Source organism: Vidua macroura, chromosome 4 (genome assembly GCF_024509145.1).
Source record: "Vidua macroura isolate BioBank_ID:100142 chromosome 4, ASM2450914v1, whole genome shotgun sequence".
Classification (NCBI taxonomy): Eukaryota; Metazoa; Chordata; class Aves; order Passeriformes; family Viduidae; genus Vidua; species Vidua macroura.
The window spans coordinates 8,861,447-8,884,015 of NC_071574.1; the positions used below are offsets into that span (position 1 = coordinate 8,861,447).

Consider the following 22,569-nt stretch of genomic DNA (forward strand, 5'->3'; position numbering starts at 1 on the left):
GTATTTATCCCTCTGAAAAAAAAAGTCAGCTCCCCAGCTACTTTTACAGCAAAGTTAGAACAGGTGAAATAGAGCTATGAACTTCTCCTGAACAACATTAAGGAACACCTATTTTAAATATCCACAAAGCAAATACACATGGCTGAGCAGTAGAGTGGAAATAGATACCCAATCTCTTCATGCCCCCTCTAGCCCATGCTTTATTAACTGTGAATGAAGACAACGAGGTTACTCAAGGAAAATGCTCATTCACAAAGTGCCAACATTTCATAAGACTAAATATGGACCAAAGTAGGCATAGTACAGCCTCTGGGCTGTGACAGCAGCATCTCTTGCCATTGAAGCTCATACAATGAAACTGTGTATCACTCTTATTCACCAGGCTTCACACCAAAGACATGCCTGGGGGACAAGCAAATGTTTGCCTCTTACCTAGAAAGAAGTACAGTACCCTGTAGGAAATAATCTTTGCTTTCAAACTGTGTATTTATACCAAAGGAACCATCTGATAGCAAACTGAATTGTTTCAGCAATTCACATGCTCTTTAGCCACATTGTCATCTCACATATGCTGTCAGAAAACACTGCTGTATAACACCCACACTGCACCAGCAATCCAGCTGGCGAGGATTCACACCTGTGCCCAGCTATGAAACTTATTCAAGAATCCTGGGGCTCCAAATGTGCTTCCCACCACTCTACTGCATGCCAAAGATTCGTCTTGGTTAATTCAGGTCACTGGAAGACATTTCTTCAATCTGCAGGTTTCCTTCTATGGATCCAGCTGACTTGCTGGAGATGATTTCCTGACCCGGGCATATGTATTAATGATTCCTACATTCCCTGTGCCTCAAGTCACAGTCAACCGAGAGACTGCATCCATGAGAGAGAGTCTTAATCTCTGTGGAGGGATCTTCTACTTAATTGCTTCACCTCTACTTTTTTATAAATGTACTTAAGTGCATTTTCCATTCTGAAAGTTGTAAAGAAATGTTTTTATTTCTGTTTTATCCTAGCCTGGATTGAGTTAAGGATGATTTCAAGATAATAGGATACATCAGTGCATTGCTCTCCCAGGAGCATAATAAATCTGTAAACTAGGGTACTAGGGCACATTAGTGTATGCCTCAATTCTCCACCATGTTCTTCACAGTATCCAAAGGGTGATAGAACACGTGTCCAAAAAGCTGCAGGGGTTGAAAGCTTGTGTCAGAGGGGTCAGAGGAAGAAGAACAATCTTTTAATAACTCAGAAGGACTAAGAGGAATGAAGCAAAACGGCAGAGCGTTTTGCTTTCATCCAAACATGAAAGATCCTCATTGTCATTTGTAACACGAGCCAATTAAAAAAAAAAAAAATTATACCAAACATCTCATGTCTGTGAAATGCCTGAGAGAAAGATGGCTTTACCATTCCAGGTGAAAAACCTGTACCACTTCCTACAATCCAGAGGATGCACAAGAGAGCAATGCTTGTGAAAAGCAGGCTGAGCATCACTTCCATAGCTATTTAAGCAAATACAAATCCAGGCTGCTGCAGTTCCACACTCCCTGCAACCCCAAACATTTCTTTCCACTGGCACAAATACCAGGGAATGATAGACAGAACACTATTTCAGGGAGCTCAAGCAGCTGAAAATTGGCTCTCTTAGGGTGGGGGGATTCTTTTTTCAAGTGGAACAGCCGCCCTGCATGCACTGCAGAGCTCGAACAATGTCAGTCAGAGCAGGGAGGGCAGGGTCACAGCAGCTCGCACCAAATTTGTTCCATACTACCTGAGGGAGCATGTAGCTGTACATTGAAATTTACTACCCCCAGACATAATGTCACACAAATGAAACAGCGTACTCCAAACAACTTGGTATGCCCCAATCACTTCCTCACCACATATAGCAACTCTCCATTCTAACAGGGCACGGCAAAGCAAATGCTTTTTCTTTAAGAAGTTTCTGAAGGTTGCAGTAAGGACCAAAAACCCTCAATATTCTATAAAAAAACTGTAAAAGATCTCCACTTACTGAGCCTGTTTAGATGAAATATGCAATAATAATTAGAGAAATAACTGCTAATGCTACAAATTAAGAAACCAATTATCTACAAGACTAAGTTCAGTGGCAACAAAGTATATCAAAGTGTAGAAATTTCACATGTTCCAAAATCATTTCTTGAATTATTCTGCGCACATCTCCACTGTGAGGAATGCTTTTGTTGCCTCATGCAATTGAAAACTGCATAGCAAAGTACACATGCCTTCTTTTTAAATGACATAAGAACCTGATATTTAATTCTGAAGAGCATAAAAGCATAAGGAGCATTAAAAAAGAGCTTTAAACAACTCTTCAGGCATCAAGAATACCTGTGTTGTACTGCTGACTAATATTTTAAGCACTGCAAGGTGGAAGTGCAAGCTTAAGGAGCATGGAAGGTTACACATGGTACATTAACTGTATTTTTCTGTGCAACCTACAATGCACCCATACAAATAAAAAATGCTTCCTTGGTGTCATAATCACTGCCCTTTCAACAGCATTAGGCAAGTAACTTCGATGGAGGCAGCTTCCCTACTGGAGTCAATCACAGCTGCAGCAACCTCCTGCCATTCCCTAGAGACCAAAAAGAGTTTTGCTAGGTATTATAATGAAGGAAAACACAAGTAGTTTACCAAAAAATTATCAAATCAGTCTTCTCTGTGGAAAATTACCTGTCTTGAGTTTCTGTGGCTCATCCTAACTCACACACTGAGTCAGTGTAACTATCCAGCCTTCTTGCCTAGGGAATGCTGCTGGGTCCAGAAGAAATAGAATAGGGAGGGAACGATGTGGCCGAAGACATACCTCACAAAGACAATCACTATTCCTTCAGAAAAGTGTCCAGGGTCTCCAGTAAGGTCTTCCAGGTACTACTCTAAACTGAAGAATGGACTGCTTTAGAACAGAATTAAAAGCTCATCCTACAATCCAGAGTGTGCCATATGCGAACACACACGAAGTTCCTGTGTCTAGACAACGACAAAAGACATGCCCATGCTCCACCTGTGTATGCATAAATAAGTATTTATGTTTTTTATTAAAATTGAGACTAGAATGAGTACCATTTGCCCCCAGCAGAAATTTACAGGAGCAAATTCCTTGCAAATACTTGGCAGATTCAGATAACTGTTTGAGATCCACCCTTGCATTTTCTCACTAGCCTATCTTCCTTCTGCAGTGAGGTATAAATTTTCTTTTAAATATACTGCACAGTAGTAAACACTGCTCGTGAATATAAGATTTATAGCACATTAATAAAATCATATAGACTCACTGGCCTTAAATATATGAGGCACACAATTTAAGTTTTCATGACTACCTCAAAAGAGACCTAGAGTTGCCATGCAGCATGTTTAAATCTACAGAGTATTTACACCTACACATCATTCACCTCTTACCTATCTCTAATTATTTCTTTTCTCCAGCACAGGACAAACTTCTTGATTAATAGAAAAAAGATTAATACTATATAGCAGGTGTGATATTAACTTTATTAGTTTAGGATTCTTGAAAAAAGCAAAGCAACACCTACAAGCAACCGAGAACATGGGATTTTAGCATTTGTTTCACATGAAAGAAATATAAAAAATAATTAAGGTTAAACATGATGCTTTAAAATAATGATAGCTAGGAGGCAGAACAACAAAAATATCTAGAATTCAGACTCCAATAAACAATACAAAAGTATCTGCAAGTAGCTTGGCAAGTGCCCTTGAGAAATAAATACCTTTGACACAATATAGAATTGCTAAAGTGTAGAGAGAGTAAAAAATAACTGAAACTCAATTTCCATTGAGATATATATATCCATTCACTGCTGGAATTTTATATCAAATTTTTTGCATATTAATTCAAGTAGAAAATACTCATGACAAATATTACTGGTTATTTTATTAATCAAACCAAACATTGTGTGAAGGAAAGGTTTCAAACACATTCTCAAAAAGAATATAAAGTTTGTGTTTTCAAACAAAACAAGCATTTCGCTTCCAAAAATGCCTTGGTTTTCACTGCTTAGTTACATTTTGGAGGCTAGTGATTATTGCTTTCTATTATTATCATCCCCTTCAAAAGTGCTAGGTGATTGATACTTACAGCCAACTGGTAAAAAATTTAAAAAGGGAAAAAAATTGTTAACTTTACTCTTTTTTTTCTTAATATGACTAGTTCACATACATTTTTTTTTTAGATTTTGACTTTGATTCCAGAGGCAGCACCAAAAGAAAGCAATCTCAAAACTGATGTAATAGGAAAATAGCTTCTTCCTGACTCTGCTGTGATCTTTTTTTTTCTAACAGTGTCATACAAATCAGTTAAATGAGTTATTGTGAATTTAGATCAGCACAGGTAAGATTAGAAGCCAGACAAAGAGTAACAGAAGGCAGATCATTAATTATTTCAAGGTTCCCTCTGATTTCAAGAACTTCACAAGCAAGACAAGTCTTCCCTAAATGGGCAACTGAAGACACCTGGGTACAAGGAAAATCTTAGACAAAGCCAACACAATTACACTTTCACCAGCTTTTCCTCCACCTGCCTCAAGCATAAGACTAATCAGGGATATTTTTGGGATGGATAAGGTAAGCAGGACAAGCTGGTCAGACCAACTCTGTTTTGTAACAGTCATTACAAAAGCCAGCAAAAGTTAAAGCAGCCACCCAGCTGCTCTAACTTGCACTGAATTCTAAGTTTCCTGCACTGAAGAGTAATTTTCTATTTCAATCTGTCTCCCAAATCAGAAGACTGATTTATACCTACAGTCATAAGCGAATCAACTCTGTCGTGCAAGCCAAAGGGAAAAATCAGAAACAGTTCTATTTCAGGAATCCCAAATACAGCCCCTCTCACACAAAAAGCTGGCTCCCAAATATAACAACATTCTAGGTATCTTACATATGTACACAAACACACATAGCAACAGAAAGATAAAAATTCAGTCCTTGAGATCCTATGCTCCAAAATTTTTATTTACATCATTTATACAAGTTCCAAGTAGCTACAACTCCATATGGTATTTTATATAGAAGCACCAATAATGCATTCAGATCTATAAAAGATAACAAAGGGATAGCAATGGATGCCCCAAATACACAAAAAGCTGATGCGTGCTTAATTTTATATTAATTTTACCAGGGATTTCATAACAAGATGACAGAGCTGTATACGCCTAAAAAATACAATCTCAAAGTTATAAGTTCATATTAATACACATGAGGATTTCTTCAAAATATTGCTACAACATACACACACACACACACACACATATATATATATAATCACTATGTATTTAAGTCCATTACTTTAAAATAGTAACTCTTAGGAAGAATGAGAATAATTTTGTACATTTGTCTATCATCTAACAAATTCAGTTCTGATTTCACTGGCGCAAGCCTGATACAAACATTAAAGTGATCAGAATGCAAATATCTGAGCAGTAAAATTAGATAATGTACATAATGCATTGCATGTTATTGATTCTGAAATGACATTGAGAAAGAGACTCATACTTAAGTGTGCCACAGTCTCCGAAAGATCTTACCCTTAATTATTTATCAGAGCCAAAATGCAGTCATTTTCAGAATTTACTTATCAGCATTCTTTATCTTAACATTATACTCTGAACTATACGCAATATTTTCACATTTGCAATATTTGATGCAATATGCTTTGTTGCCAGAGACAAAAGAAAAGGATTCTAACTCTTAGCAGGCCCCTCGAATTGTCTCTATATATTTTCAAAATAGAAATTACAGAAGTGTCAAAGTATTTGAGATTTCTAGTGTGAGTGGGTAAACCATTGTTAAACAGCACAACAGTCTAACATACGTTTTTTGTCAAATGATGCTTCAATTTTGCTCTAAATGGTGTTGGTGTGGTGGATAAATGGCTGAAGGTAGGTTTCTTACTTTTTCATTAGTTCCTTTGCAACTAATTTTTGAAATTTTTTTTTCGTTGTAGCCTTGTGGAGGGGTTCAGCCAAAATGCTAAACTGATTGTAATGTATCATCAACATCTGTAACATATTGATCATTTTACTCCCAAATCCTTCAAACATTTGCTGATCCACAACTGCTTCCAGACTGGGCCTAAATAATTTAGCTTTTCTAAATGTAATTTAGAAAAGTATTTTTTGTGCTCTGCTGTTATCATACAATTAAATTCAGAAGTCTCTGCATAATCTGCATTTCAGTATTCAGAATTCCGTTTTTTTTTTTTTTTACAGCTACACACAGTATCTTCAGAAAAATTAACTGATTTAAAATTACTACTCTGCTAGTCTATACTTTGTCAAAACTTACTGAAGCTCCATTGTATGTTGCTTCTGTGACTTAACCTTCTTTCTACAAGAAGCTGTCTTTCAGGTTGTACACCTGTCTTCTACCACTTAAAAATTATGGCTGGCTTAAAATGCAGTGTGCTTCAAAACTAAAATGAAAGTATCAGGTATCAAGCAAATTTGTTAAAACCTCAAATTATCACCAGAAACCTGAATAGATACAAGCCTATATTCAGATGTTTTGCATCTTTGGCTTTCATTGTACTCAGCATATTACAATGTAACATGTGCTTCCAATGACTCACATTAGCAAGATGATAGAACAATTCTGAAGTATATTTGCAGTGTATGTGCCATCCTCACCAGGGGTTTTATTTGGGATCTTAGCATTTTTATTAAAATTGGCAAATTTTAATTCTTTATGCCCATTTTAGAACCCAACAAACCTTAACCCTCAAGACTTATATTTACTAATGCCATTTATTCCCAAACTGCTTGAAAATAACTTGACAAAGCTGACGTTCCAAACAAAGACCACACTTCCTGTTCTTACAGGGAATCTGGAACACCATCAATGTTTTGTTCAGCTTGCATAAGTCACAAGTGATTGGCCACAGTCCCTGTGGGCATGCCATTTCATCCAGACTGGACGGTTCATTAGTCATAATTACTATAACTGTACAGCAGAGACTGCAGTTTTATCTCATCATACATCTTTGATAAAGCTGCTTCTATTTCTGCTTCATCAGCATGTGAAGTTACATTATTGGAGCTTTCATTTTCCAATCTGTGATTAACATCGGTTGTTCTGCTTATAAAACACGCACCAAAATTCAAGATAACACACAAAGTAAGGCCACGGCGTGACCACTGTTTGAACTTTGCGTTAGAAATCCTGCAGCAGTCATTGCTGCAGAGGAAGAAGAGACTCTGAAATGACAGAGTCGCGAAGAAAATTTAACCAAGGAAGTGCCAACAACGCAGTCTGTAAGAGAATAAAACAAGGCTGTTGGTTTCTAATGTGAACTGTGACATAGAAAAATCTCTGTTTGGTACAAAGGTTAGAGGCAGGAAATTTCTGACAACTGCTGGGTCAATCAGCATTTTTCAGGTAGTGTTTATGCAATTGCAGAAAACGAAAGCCTGCAACATAAAGAACCATGGTGAACACTGACAGCCACTGCGCTGCACTCCAGTTAGCAAACAGATGCTAAAACACTTAAATCTAATAAGGACTGTGAATGCAATCTTTAGCAAAATGCATGTAGAAGTATCCCATTAAGGCATTTCGTTCTTGTGATGCTTGTTGCTGATTTTTCCATCTTCTTGTGTGATAATAGGGAACACAAAGGCTGGTGACACCATCTGAATGTGCATCGTGTACCCATGATGGGCCACATAAACAGTCATAATCGACAGCTACACGCAGGCACTGAGGCTGCAAAAATCCCAGAGTAATTAGTGTTGTCTGAATGCAATGACATCTGTTTTCTCATGGTCCTCTAGACTTGTCAGGCCAATAAGATGTATATGAAAAAATATGACAAGCATTGCAAATGCCCTTCTGAAAGGTCTCACTTTGGGAAAAGCTGAAGGAATGACACATGCCACCTCTTCTTTGACAATATACCTAAAAGCCAAAGCTTGAAGATTGGAAAAAGGTCTTTTGAGTCATTTTACATTTGACTACAGAAGGTTTATTCAGAACAGAGTGCTCTGCTTAGGTAAGAATATTTTGCAGTAGCTTTTGTTCTTTTAGAAAAGCAAGCTTTGTTAACAGAAGAGTAAATGTGACTGTGTATTTCTGACCAGAGTGCTTACACATCTGTGTCATCACCATCTCCCTTTTTAATTAAAGCAGCAGACACCATGTAGACAACAATAGTGTATGCCTCTATACATTTATCATTATTATTATTATTATTATTTATTCTTAAAGAGTGCAACAAGAACAGTTCCATAGGCGTGCCTTCCAACATTGCAAAAACACTTTTTGTACCCTTTTCATCTGAAGACCTAAGCTTTTGTTTTAGGATCCACAGCCTTTTTTCCTTAATATGCCTATTCCCGTACTCTTTTTCTGGACTGTGGCATGTTTGAGCATGCGTTTTCTTCAAGAAAGACATTAGTCATCATTAACAGAAGCCTTGACACCAAGTCTAAGTGCCTCTCCACAATGACCAAGTGGCAATCATCTTTCTCTTACCCTGTCACTGCTGATTAGGGGGTTCTTTCATGAAAATTTAATTTGTCGCCTTTCTCCAGCTCCTTTTTATATTTCTGCAATAACACAGCATGCCAGCAACACTAAAAATACAGTAAAGGAGGCTGAACCTGTTTATAAGAAAAGGTAAGATTCAGACTGCATGGCTGTACTTTTTAGCTAGTTTAACAAAAGAAAAAAAAAAAAAAAAAAGGTCCTGCAGGATAAAGAAAACAACTGACAGAAGAAAAACTCCCATTAAATACAGAAGGACTCAAATAACCTGGCACACTTTTCATCCAACTAAATTAAATTTCTTTTCCTCTGGAAGACAGCTAGCCAGCCCCTCTTCCAAAGCTTTGTTCAATAGCTAAATAGGTAAATGCAATATCTAAACAGATTTTTACAACTAATCAATTTCATAAGAGCTCCAAATAAACAGGTATTCAGGTTTTTAGCTTATATAAATATTTATTAAAGGATTTCATAATCCAGTGATAAATTTCAACCCCACTTCTTGAGTCTGTGTCAACATTGCCCTTGCAGTTAAAGAGTCAGCCATGAAGAAAACGGCTTTAGCTGCTGCAGACAGATGAAAGTTTCAGTCACAGATGATACTTTGCAGCAATTCAACACACACAGTCTCAGATTCCTGCTCTGTGTAACATTACAAACATTGTTGAACAAGATACCAAAGCAATGAGTTATTTTAAGGAAGTTTTTCAAAACATTTACTCTTCTGCTTTATTTCAATTTGTCGAAAGATTTTTTTTAATTATGAGCATATGCTATGTTAACATCTGTACACAGCATAAAACCTGACTGAATTCCAACTTCTGAAAAAATGCAGATAACTTACATCGCTCAAATAAAGTAACAATATTAGAAAACTTCATGAAATTCAGATTAAGATGCATGAGTTCATTTAACTGATTTTCCATACAGGTATACTTAAAAAAAAAAAAAAAACCAAAACAACAAAACCCCACCACTTATTACAATTTTTATGTTCCCCCAATATCTTTCAGAATTTAATTAAGTGTAAAGCTAAAATCTTGATCTACCTCTATTAAATTCAGAAAACACAGCTAGTAAAATCCAAGTCATAAAAACTTTATTCAGCTTCCTAAAGTATTGGTTCTCCACTACTGACCCAAAACAGCATTGGTAGTCAGAACAGAAACTGTATTGCTAACACTTTGGATTTATAAGAAACCACCAATATCTTTAAATAGTCTCCATATATGAAATTTAAGACGAGGAAACTAGGAATTAAAAGCGGATTTTGAATGGCAGACTGTGATTGTTGTACTGCTATGGCAGTATAACCTTGATTAAATGCAGAGCAATACTAAAGTAAAAACAAAGCCCTGCCATGGTAACCTAAATTAACTACTGAAGCAGATCATGCTGATACAGAAAGCTGGTGTTTTAAGCTATTTCACTTGAACTCGAGGAAATCTTTGACTTTCTAGAGGGCAGAAAATAAAGTTAACCTTCCGTGGCCGCACAGCTCCCATTGTTCTGTTCCCTGCATTCTCCTCGGCTCCTTGCCTGACGAGCCAGCAATGCAGATGTCGAGATCCTTGCTCTGCAGCCATGTCAAGTTCAAGTACGGGAAGTTTAGCTCTTTGACTCCCCCCCCCCCCCACCTCCAAGTCACTTGTCAGTAAAAGGTTGGGCGATTTATTGACCAGTGCAGGACGCCTACTGTCAGTGCTGAAGGAAATATGAGCGGGGGCTGTCGCTACTGTTCTGGAGCTCATTGATAATGACATACCTGCCTCTGTCACCCATTACCCATACTACAAACTACTTAGACCTAACTGAAAAATCAATAGCCTACTTGCACCGGTTCCTGTGGCTGCCTCTTTTGATTGTCAGCTCCTGTCTAGGGTCAGCACTTACATGAAAGGGGCTGTGACTGCCTGATGCTTTCAGGACAACCTAACGATATGAAACTAGCCAACAGAACAGTAAATTCTGTCCCCCTGCCCTCCTCATCAATTAGGCTTTGACTAGGCTTGCCTGTAGAAACCTGACCTTTTAAGTTTAGGTGAATATGGAACTAGCTGAACACGCCATTGCCCTCAGCACTGAGCCAGGAAATCCACTGACAGGTTAAACAAAACAGAAGGTTGTAACTGTCATAATTTGCATTGCACTTTCACGCCAACAAGGGTGTTATCAGTGGGGGCAAGCCCTGGAACACACAATGCAAGCACCCTAAGTCACTCTCCTCATAAATTTTCAAGTGAAGGGAGATAAAACATAAATTCACAAATGACTGCACATTTTAAGCCCCACTTTCTTTCAAGTTCACACTCTGGAAGCCCCCAAAGTACACAAACAATTCCCCTTTGGAGGTGTGCTGGCACGCAGATGCCAGTCAGAATGAACCTCCAGGACAGGTGATGGACGGGGAAAAGCCACCTGCCTGCACCTCTAAAGGACTCCTGTATTAGGTTTATTGTCCACTTAGTATTTATATGCATCAATATGAAACATTAATGGAAAATACACAGACATACACCTGTATTTTGGAGCAGCAGGTAGCCATAAATTATTTAAAAGTCCCCAGAGAGCCCTAACTGGCACTTCTGAGTAGTATCCACTTGTACATCCTGCATCTTGGAAATCCATTAGCAACTTCTAAATATCCCTGTGACTACAACTAAATGATAAATGTTACATTTTAATGCATGTGCCCTCCTCCAAAGGATATTGACAACCGTGAAGCAAAGAACTAAAGCAAGAAATCTCAGATCTAAAGTAAAGGCTGAACTATAATCTGAAGTTTAATACAACAGTTTTAGTAACTATATATAAACTTTTTTAAAACGTCAATAGCTGAATGCCTTGCTCCTCCTTTCTTCCAAAATAAATAAATATTAAAACCAAATGAAAATACCTTTCAAGTCTCTGATTAGTGCTCCTTTCTTATATATTAATTTTCAATCAAAAATTATTTCATGTCCTTTTATGCTTCTGCTTCCATGGGCCTGCATACACAATATAATCATTACTGGAAAATGCAGACAGCATGAGTGATCCAAAGAATTTATACAATTCGAACACCCAAGATTCTTCATACCATGAAAGGACTGGCTACATCTACAAACTGTAGTGAATACTAATTTTTTGAAACTCTGAAAAGGCTAGGAATTTTCAGTGGACTTGATTCAGTGCGTACAGTTAACAACTGTACATGTAAATACACAAACTGCTCCTAGAAATCTCAGGCAAGATTCAGAACAACAATTTAAGTAGTGCCTTTTTACTCCACTTTTTTAACTCATGCACCCTTAACATTCTTATCGCACAAAACTGTGCAGTGACAGACACAAGAATGAGCTCTTGGTAAATAAGTGAGAGGAAAAATGCTGCCATTTGGTTTTCAGCATTTAAGACTCCATTCCAAAACTCCAGATTTCCTTGTAAGCTTTACTTCTGAATGCTGACTCAATATATGCCAGCTGCTGCATTTAGGTTATTTCAAATGCACTTTTTGAAATTGGAATTGAGAAAGGAAAACTGCTGAAATACAAAAAGACAAAAAACTTTTTCATTAAAGCTTCAAATAATATGTCACACTGCAAAATTTTTTTACATAGTACCAAATTTACAATGTTCTAAACAGACACAAAACAGCGCAAATGCAGAAAAGACTCCTCGAAAATGAAAGCATAGAACTGTGTTAAAGCCCTTTTAGATAAACAGAATGGCAGTTAGAATTAATATTGTACTCTAAACAAACTACAGAGCAAACACTAGTTAAAAATGGTAGACCTAATTGAGTCTGGATGGTCCCCTTTACAGACCTAATGCAATGATTAACTATGCATCTGGTAGCATGTCAAGTCCTTTTTGTGCGCCTATCTGATAGTGAAGTGAAAGGGCATGGACAGTGTCCAGTCCCAGCAAGCAAATCATTTGGAAGCAGTCATAGCCATAGATCAAAGATTTTTCACTCTATCCAGAGTCTATTTAAACACACCAACCCAGCCCCTTGTTGCAGACAAAACCAGTTAGAAAATAAGAAAGACTCCTTGGGATACAAAGATAATAAAGGAAGATAGAAGTAGAAAATGAAGAAAAGAAACAGACTGGCAGAACCTTGATTTCCATAGGCCAAGACAGCTGGTTTACATCCCAGTTTTATTTCAGATGGTTAAAGAAAAGGAACAATTTCCATCTCTTAGATCACCAAATATTATTTCAATTAAACTATGCAGATGGCTTCTATACATTATTTGAGCCAATGCAGTTTCCCCTTTCCAGCAGTGGGAGATGGTACCTTGAACTATTTTGCACACAGGTTTTACCTAATTCGTATGAAAATTAAAAAGACAGCAGCATATTAACATGGAGAAGTTATTCTGAAATAAGATATGCACAGCAAGATATAAAATAGGATTAGCTATGATTTGATTCTCTCATTAAAGCAGCAACAAAAGCCCTGCAATGGTTTTAAAAGTCATAGTTTACTACTTTTATGTCAACATAGTATTTTCAAAGGATAAAAATTCAAAACTATGAAGTACAATGCACAGAAAAATAGATGGTTCTAACTCTGCATTTAATTTGAATGAGGGAACGGTTAGAAGACCACTCAAAAAGGACTTTCTTTAAATTAAATAAAAATTGCATGCTTTTCCTATCAGACCCAAGTCAAAACAGAATCATCATAAAATACAGGGAGGAGAGTGAGAGAGAGACTCAATATATTCCATGCTGGTCACCACTGTTATTGAGAAGATTGAGCCCCCTCCATCCCCTCCTCCCACAACACCCTTTCCCTTTATAAATTGCCCTCATAGAAACTCACTGAAAGGTTATAACCTGTACAGTGGCTGGTGAGGAGCAGAGGATTTCACACTGCTATATGTTGTACTTGAAAAAGCACTTTTTAAAGTATAAGCATATAAACGAGGCGCTTTTGCCTCTGGACTTAGAAATTGACATTTTAAAAGAGTGTAACTCAGACAATTTTAGGTTAACTTATACATATGCTTTGTCTTTACAAAGCTGCATGAAGATTTTGATCTCCAAAATAGCTGTCTAACCAGTAAAACCACACAGGCTGTTGTCTGTTGGCATCATTACACATATGCACAGACTTCAACATCTAAGGCAATAAACAGAGCAATCATCTGAAGCTACTGACAAAAAAAACCAAATGCCTGCAAATTAATCTTTTTTTAATTTCTGAAACTTTGATTTTGCTTATAACATCTTTGTATTTTTTGTATTTTTTTCAAGAAGTGCTGGTTCAGTCTCACAGCATTATTAAGAACCAGACATTATCTCTGTAGCCCACGTCATATTTTTTTCTCAAGCAAATAAGTGTTAATGCATTCAACAGGAGGTGATGCTGAGAAAATTCTGGCATATTACATGCTTTCACTTCTTAAAAGTGATGTGATAACTATAATTAATCAGTTATTATAAATAAAGACCAGCCAATGCACATGAACTTGGTTACTTCTAATGGATGAAACAGCATGCATCCACCCCAACTGCATCCAAACAAAAGGCCCACATGAAGTTTTAACAGGAAGAAAATTTTACAAAAGCACTAGAATTGTTCTTTTTTAGTACATGTCTGATTTTCCCTGATTGCCAACTTATTAAAGATAAAATTACAAAACAGTATTTGGCATTCAAACCAGTCTACAGCAAAAAGAAGTCACCATTAGTCACTATGAGAAAAGAGAAGATGCTACCTTTAATGCAAAGTTCAAAAACTTAGAAAAAGTCCCTCAGTAGTAGATTGTTTATGGTTAAACACCAGATTATGAACACATTCACATTTTAAGACTGAACAGGAAAGCAGAAATAAGCTACTTAAAGGAGTAGCTGGAAGCAACCCCTTTCCCACTGAAGAAATGAAAGCTAGGGGACATTTAGAAACATGTATGAATTCTTTAATTGCCATACCACTCAATCTTCACAGGAAAAAGAAGGTACAAGATTTCTACAATTACTTTAGACTGATGAGATACATTAATGACATTTGGAAAATGTCATCCTTACTCCTCCATTGTGTGCCATCAAGTAACTTCATAAACACAGACCTTATAACAGATCAGCAGATACTAAAGCCAAGCCATGACTCCCAAAATGAGGTACACACTGTACACCATCAAATGCAAAAGGAATTTTATCCCTCAAAGCCAGCACAGTGCTGGCTGTAACTGTTAACCTGGTTCTGCTGTGGAGAAACACAACGTGCATTACTGAATCATTTCTTTTCAAATCCATACATTCCCTGCAGCAGTTCAAGCTTCATCAGCAGTGCAGGAATGTACGAAAATGACAGGCAAAGGGCACTAGTTCTTTTCCCATACAGTTCTTCTATAAATGGAAGCAAAGTCCTACAAAGCACTTAAAGCCGAGAATGTTTGAAGACTGATCTCCAGGAAAAAAATAACACAAAGCAGATTAATTATTCCGTTTTCTGCAAAACTGTTTCTATTAAATGAAAGAACAGAGAGGAAACCAACTACTAGAAAATAATGGAACTCTAGCTGGGTCTCATTGGCAAAGCTGCCATGAACAAAGCATATGCAAACACATACATATTTCATATGCTATTCTTAAAAATACTTCTCAGCCCTTTTGGGAGCACCTGCTCCTGAATTCACTTTTCCCTCTGCCTCTCAGTAAAGGAGAGAAAAAGCAGGCTTGGCAGAAATCCTTTAGCAGCCTTAAGTCACTTTGATTAAACTTTGATTTACCTTAAAAATTACACTTTATATCAGTAGCATGTTATAGAAACTTTAAAACACACCAGTCATGATTAAAAGACTCTGAAATATTTAACGTATGCCATGTTGATAAGCTGGTTAGGCAATCAAATGAAAGTATGCAATATCATAGCGCAGCAAAAAACTTGCATGCTTATTTTGCTAAAACTCCGAGCTGCTTTCCAGCTTTTTTTCTTTTGTTGTTCCAGCGGTTAGCACAAATCCATAATGTTCTCTTGATGGGAAAAAAAAAAAAAAAAAAAAAGAGTCTTGATGGCAGCCCTTCGCTGCTACATTGTCATCCTGAGGGTGAAGAAAATACCGTAGCACATCCATTGCCTGCACGGCTGGATTTATACCCGCCCGAGCTCCCTGCTGTACGAGCGGGAGGGGGCAGGAGGAGCCAAGGCAAGAGCAAACACTGCACACCGCGTCCCCTTCCCAGTATCTTTTTACAGAAGCCCTCGCTAACAAAACACTATAGCTCCAGGCAGCGGCATGCTGATGTTGGCACTGCTTAAACCAAACAAACACGATGTTTAACAGTCAAATAAAATGTCCCGCAGCCTCCCTAATGAATTTGTCAAGGACCATCAGATCACCCCCGCCCCTGCCTCATTAACTCAAGTATGATGAGACGGATTATAACGAGAGAATACAGATCAATCGGTCTGAAGACTTCAAGTGGCTTTTAGCCCTGAGAGTTTCCCTCTCTGCGGCACACGCACGCACACGGTCTTTTTTAATGGAATACAGTATCTCCTGCTGCTGGAGGGGATGCCACTTCGTTTTATACACCATCAAGGAGCTGCTGATGGACTTCTACACTAACATACATAAAAGCAGAGGTGACAAGGGCTCTTCAATTATAGCCTCCTCAGATCCTGTTCCCCCTTCAATTATTCATCCTGGCGAGAGCAAATTCCGCCACAGATGAAGCTGGTCTTAATGCAGTGCGGCCACAAACGCCCAGACACGGGAGAGAAGGATTTCACGTGCATTATTTGCTGGAAGTGTTTAAGTTTATTGCTCAAATGATGTTTCTAATTAGCGTTGGGGCAATAAATTAAAGTCAGCTTTTGTTTAGCTGATTTATTATTTACTAGGGCTTCAACCTCAGGCAGGAAAATTGGTAATGAATTGTTTTAAATCTGAACATTGGTAACGCTACATCATTAGGCACTTTTTCCGGGGGGGAGCGGGGGGGGGGGGGGGGGGGATGGGAAGAGAATCGCCCTCTCCTCCTGCTTTTACCCTGAAAAAAGGAACGCGTGTGCCCCCGCCATTGCCAGGGCCGCCTGAAGGCTCCAGCAACCTCCTCGGCGCCCAGGACACGGTAACCCCTAGCCTGGGCGCTCTCTGCGGGAAGCGAGACCCCGCGGAGCCCTCCTGCCCACTTCTGCTCGGAGGGTGGGTGCGCAGAGCCCTCGCCGGCGCGGAGAGCGGAGCTAGCCCGGCAGCGAGTATGCCCCGGGAGCTTTGACAGTGGCAAGTGAAAGGGACCCCCAGACCTAACTAACTCTTCGCTTTGCCGGAGGGCAGCGGGAGGCGAGGCGTGGGACCCTGGCAGCTCCGCCGGGCCAGCCGAGCCGCGCACAGAAGCTCCGCGCAAACGAGCTTTCGAGCGCCCCGGGCGGGTGCGGCCGCGGCCGCGGGGAGGGGGCAGCTCGCAGGCACTTACCGGCGCCCCGGGATGGAGAGCCCCGCTCCAGCCCGCGCATCCCCGAGACACCCCAGAGACCGTGCGAGCAGCGGCGCCAGCGCCCACTCTGCAGCCTGCCCCCTCTCCCACACCTCTCGGAAGCCGCTGGCCTCGGAGCCTTCCTTCCCTGGGATCATCTCCCTCCCGACGGGGCCGGGCCCGGCGGGGACACCTGACACCGCCGCCAGCTCCGGGCACCGAGGGCCGCCGGGCCAGCATCCCTATCCCCGGGCGCAGAGTGCCCCGGCGGCAGGCAGGGAAGCAGGGAGCCGATCCTCTCCCCGCGAAGGACGGAGCCGCACCGGCGCCGGGCACGTCCATACTTACTTCTTCCAGCGTTACGGTCGGCACCAGACATGTTTCTAATTTAAGCGCACACAGAAAGCAGACGGTATTTTCTTTATTAAAATCAGTCAGCTGCAGCGAAAGGAGGAGAGCGCAAGGAACCGAGCCCAACCGCTGCGAGCGGCTTACCGGGAGGCTCTACATGGAGGAGCGCACCGCGCGTCCGCACGGGCACGGCCCCGGCCCCGGCCCCGGCGGGGCTCCCGGACGGCGAGAGCCGCCCCGCACCGCGGGACTGCACGGCCCAGGGGAGGACAGAGCAGCTACGCATCCTTGCCCCGAGCACTGGAGGTGCGGAAATTGCCCTCCCTTCCATCCTAAATTCCCGCAAGAAAAGCAGATCTGGCTCCTCCGCAGCAGGCACTGCCTCGGGGCTCCTTCCGACCTGACACCACGGAGCTACGGCTTTAATGTCCAAACCATTCCATAGTCTTATTAATACAAACTTGCATAAAAGATCGTTTCCTTTCGAATAACTCAAACCTACGCTTTAGGAGGATGAAAAGAACTTTATGGCACAAGATTTATCTAAATTAAGGTGACTGGGGGCAGTAAAACAAGGTGTGCCACGCTACTCCGGTGACGGTCTCACTTTCACTGCCGCAGCCCGGCATTAAGCGAAATAAGATTTATGCCTGCGGTGAAGCCCCGGCCCGCCTTTCCCCTTTCCCCGCACACACCGGCACTGCCGCCGGGTCCCCTCGCAGCGAGCGGAGGGAGCAGCGAGCTCACCTCGCCCTTCACCGGCCGCCACGGCGAAGTTACAGGGATTTTTTGTTTCACCCCTCCCCCCCGCCACACCGCGCCAGGTGGCGGGACGCTCCGAGCCTCCCTCCCGGCTGCCCCGCGGCCCATCCCGGCTCCAAGCCCCGGCGCGGAGCGGACGCGGGCCGGGGCCGGGGGCGGGAGCGCGGGCGCGTGTGCGCGCGCCGGGTGCCGCGATTGGCCGCGGCGCTGACAGCTCGGCGGCGATTGGCGGCGCGGCCCCGCCCCGCGCCCGCGCGCGGCCCCATTCATAAACTACAGGGCCCGGCGGCAGCGCCGCGAGAGGGACGCGGGCACACGGCGCTGCAGGAGCGGAGCCGCAGGCGCGGACACTGGGAGCCTCGGCGCGCACTTCCAGGGGTGGGGAGGGGGAGGAGAACCCATCCCGAGCACGGCAGCTACGCCTTCCTCCCGCTCAGGATAAAACACAGTCTGTGCAAAGAAAACAAACAAACAAAAAAAAGCAACAACTCCTCTCCATACAGTCTCTCTCACAACAATCTATGTAGAGCTGCAGGACAGGAATGAGAGATCACAGACCAAGTGCACCCGTCTGCGCCTAAAGATAGAGACAGCCACAGAGCCGGGTTCAGCCAACGCCTCCAGCAGGAAAAGGGAAATCAACAACACCCCCTGACAGTCTGAGCGAGCGGCAGCCAAACTCATGCACATCTCTGGCGGTGCCACGGACTGAAAGAGAGAGAGAGAGACAGAGGCAGACAGACAGACAGACACAGAGTTCACTCTTCCGCTGAGGGCATTGCTCGCATTCTTCTCCTCCTCTCGTACCGTGTGCGGTTTTAAACTTCGCCGCCGACCGGCTTTTCTGCGGGGACCTTCTGCGAGTCCTGGGAAAGTTTGTTTGTTGTTTTGAGGTTTTTTTCCATGAACTATTGAAACGGCATTTTTGTCGCTGCGCGGGGGGGTGGGCGCCTGAGCGCAGAGGCAGCCCAGACTTCCCTGCCCCCATCGCCATCCAAAACTTTGCGCTCCGGGAGCCCGCGGGGGCTGCCCGCCTCTCCGGCACCGGCTCCGGCATCACCAGCACCGCTGCCGCCGCCGAGCCCGCACCGGCCCGCTCCTCCTCCTTCTCCTCCTCGCCGGGGCAGCGCTGGGCTTCGCTCCTTTGTGCTTCGCCGCCCTCCCCGATTTCTTTAATTGCTCTCACTGGCGCGCCGCTGCTGCCTTCTTCCCGGAGGCGGTGGGGGTCTGCGATTTGGCTGGTGCCCTCCGCAAAGCTGCAGCCACCGCTAAAGCATTGGATCCCTCAACGTACTGCGAGAGCCCGGTGTACAGCCCGGACCTGTGCCCCAACATGATCGCCGCGCAGGCCAAGCTGGTCTACCAGCTCAACAAATACTACACGGAGCGCTGCCAGGCGCGCAAGGCGGCCATCGCCAAGACCATCCGGGAGGTGTGCAAGGTCGTGTCGGACGTGCTGAAGGAGGTGGAGGTGCAGGAGCCGCGCTTCATCAGCTCCCTAAGCGAGATCGACGCCCGCTACGAGGGGCTGGAGGTGATCTCGCCCACCGAGTTCGAGGTGGTGCTCTACCTCAACCAGATGGGCGTCTTCAACTTCGTGGACGACGGCTCCCTGCCGGGCTGCGCCGTGCTCAAGCTGAGCGACGGCCGCAAGCGCAGCATGTCCCTCTGGGTGGAGTTCATCACCGCCTCGGGCTACCTGTCCGCCCGCAAGATCCGCTCCCGCTTCCAGACGCTGGTGGCTCAGGCCGTGGACAAGTGCAGCTACCGGGACGTGGTGAAGATGATCGCGGACACGAGCGAGGTGAAGCTCCGCATCCGGGAGCGGTACGTGGTCCAGATCACGCCCGCCTTCAAGTGCACCGGGATCTGGCCGCGTAGCGCGGCGCAGTGGCCCATGCCCCACATCCCCTGGCCCGGTCCCAACCGGGTGGCGGAGGTGAAGGCGGAGGGCTTCAACCTGCTCTCCAAGGAGTGCTACTCGCTGACGGGCAAGCAGAGCTCGGCCGAGAGCGACGCGTGGGTGCTACAGTTTGGCGAGGCCGAGAACCGGCTGCTGATGGGCGGCTGCCGGAACAAGTGCCTGTCGGTGCTGAAGACGCTGCGCGACCGGCACCTGGAGCTGCCCGGGCAGCCCCTCAACAACTACCACATGAAGACGCTGCTGCTGTACGAGTGCGAGAAGCACCCGCGGGAGACCGACTGGGACGAGGCGTGCCTGGGCGACCGGCTGAACGGCATCCTCCTGCAGCTCATCTCCTGCCTGCAGTGCCGGCGCTGCCCCCACTACTTCCTGCCCAACCTAGACCTCTTTCAGGGCAAACCCCACTCGGCCCTGGAAAGCGCTGCCAAACAGACCTGGAGGCTAGCCAGAGAAATCCTCACCAATCCCAAAAGCCTCGACAAGCTATAGGGTTAACACGCCCGCGCACAAAAACTCGCCCTCCGTAAACAACAACAGCGCCCAAAAAACTTTTTATTTAACGCGAACGACGACAGAAAGAGGCGGCGAAAGACACGCGCCCCCGCCACCCCCCCCACCCACCTGCAGTTCGGCCTTTAAAAACATGCCGACGGTTTTCCCGGCATAAACTCCCACCGCCTTGCACAGAAGAAGGGAAGAGCCTCTCTCCTCCTGTCCTCCAATGTGAATTTTTAAAAGGTCACAAAAAGAAGCGATCGGACTTTTGCAACTTCAAAACGAAACCCAAAAGGTACATTTTCCAATCCATGTATAGTCCTTTTCTTATGCCCTCTTGTTTGCCTGAATGTTGTCACCAAGTGAAAAAATTATTTAACTATATGTACAAATCTCCCTTTAAAAAAGTTTTACTGTTAAATGTATTTCGGTGCCAAGGTCAGATTATGTGCCCCACAACTGACTTGTTGCAAATAGTAATAAAAATATTACTTTAACTTTACACTGACTTTTTGTGAATGGTTCTTAAATTTAGGCAAATAGATTCTTTCTGAACCTCAGAAGGAATATTTTTTTTAATTAAACGAACCCACGAGATGTAAAGATAGGCTAAACGCAACACCTAGCCCAAGCCTTAGCTCAGCATATTGACTGATGTTTTCTAAACCTCCTTCTAGTTTCCATTTTTAAAAAAGTGTATATAAGAAAAAAAATAATATATATTCTGTAGTTCAGCATGTGACAACATCTGCTATATTTCTGTTACTCTAAGGTCCTGTTCTAAATCTTGGAATATATGAAGCATCGCACAGCAGCTCGCCACAGTTTAGTCAGAATTACAGCATGCCTTTTCCTACCCTACAGTCGGGTTTTTTTCCCTTTAATTTTTTTTTTCCTTATAGTATTCCTTGCTTCTATTTTTCCCCGGTAAATCTCGAACTCTGCATTTTGTTTTAAAAATCCATTGCTGTTTGCTTTCGCTTCCCAGAGCGAACGCGCTATCCATTTGACTTTGACACGAAGGAAGTATAGATCTACCCTGAATAATTAATGCGATTTAGAGCAACCGGTCGATATTTTTTTAAACAAACATTTGTTTTTGCCCAGATTTTTAAGTACAGCATAAAATCGCACCGCAGCATAGTCAGACGGGGAGATAAGCGGAAACCCGTCAGGAAACCACCCGATCCTACACCGGCACCCGGGCTCTCTCTGCCGATCTCCTTCTCTACCCCAGCCCCCTCTCCCAAAGCAAAGCTCTGCCTGATTCCCCGTAGCTATTTCACTTTAAGCTTGAGAATTACTGAGAAATACTGGCAGGATTTTTATCGGGAACGCATTCCTATGATTTAAAAACATTAGCGTTACCCGCTCGAGCTGTCCGAAAGATTGCAACGCCGGCTCGGAGCATTTCAGCATTTCGAGCAAGTTTTCATATCGTGCGCCGGGAAAAAAAAAAAAAAAAAAAAAGTCTAGTTCTTGCCCCAAAGGATTATTTTCGTTTCCTTTCGGACAGAGACGGAAAGAAAGAACCATTCAAACTTGAGCTGCTTTTGCCTTTAAGTTTGAAAACGAAATCCTCGATGGCGGCAGCAGTCGGGATGATGGAGCGGGGCGCGCGGTGCCACCCTGGCCGGCGGACCGGGCACACCCCGGTCCCGGCCCCGCCGCTGCGTCCGCAGCCCCTCCAGCCCCGCCTGAGCTCCACAAGTCTTTTGTGGAGCCATCTGAGCTCTTTCCATAGAGCTAATCCCGGATCACCTGGCAGAACGGGAATTAGCCCGCGGGGCTACCCTTTCCTTCCCAAAACAGCCCGGAGCCCACATATAAACTCTGATGGTATCGCTGTCGATGCTATCGCTACCTAAAGCAGGTTTTCCTTCAGGAACTTGTCACAATGTTTTCTTTTCGGTAGTTTAGACAAATATACAGGGAACTTAAATTTATCAAACAGATGAAGCCTCATTAATTAAGCAGGCCTGCTGAGCTTACAGCAGATTAGTTGTTGGGGCTTTTTTTTTTTTCCTCCAAGAGGCATTTTTTACAGCAGCTCGTCATCGCTATCAAGGTACATTGACTTCAGCACAGGGTGGGGCAAG

At 43.1% G+C, this 22,569-nt stretch overlaps 2 protein-coding genes across 2 annotated transcripts in view; one reads left to right on the plus strand and one right to left on the minus strand.

Annotated features, from left to right (window-relative positions):
* The window catches only part of LRBA (LPS responsive beige-like anchor protein), a 365,433-nt gene that overhangs the window by 140,995 nt on the left and 201,869 nt on the right, over nt 1-22,569 (minus strand). The window lies entirely within an intron of this gene.
* On the plus strand, nt 18,374-20,972 carry MAB21L2 (mab-21 like 2). The gene has a single exon (XM_053974942.1). The coding sequence runs from the start codon at nt 19,385-19,387 to the stop codon at nt 20,462-20,464; it is 1,080 nt and encodes a 359-aa protein (XP_053830917.1). The 5' UTR covers nt 18,374-19,384; the 3' UTR covers nt 20,465-20,972.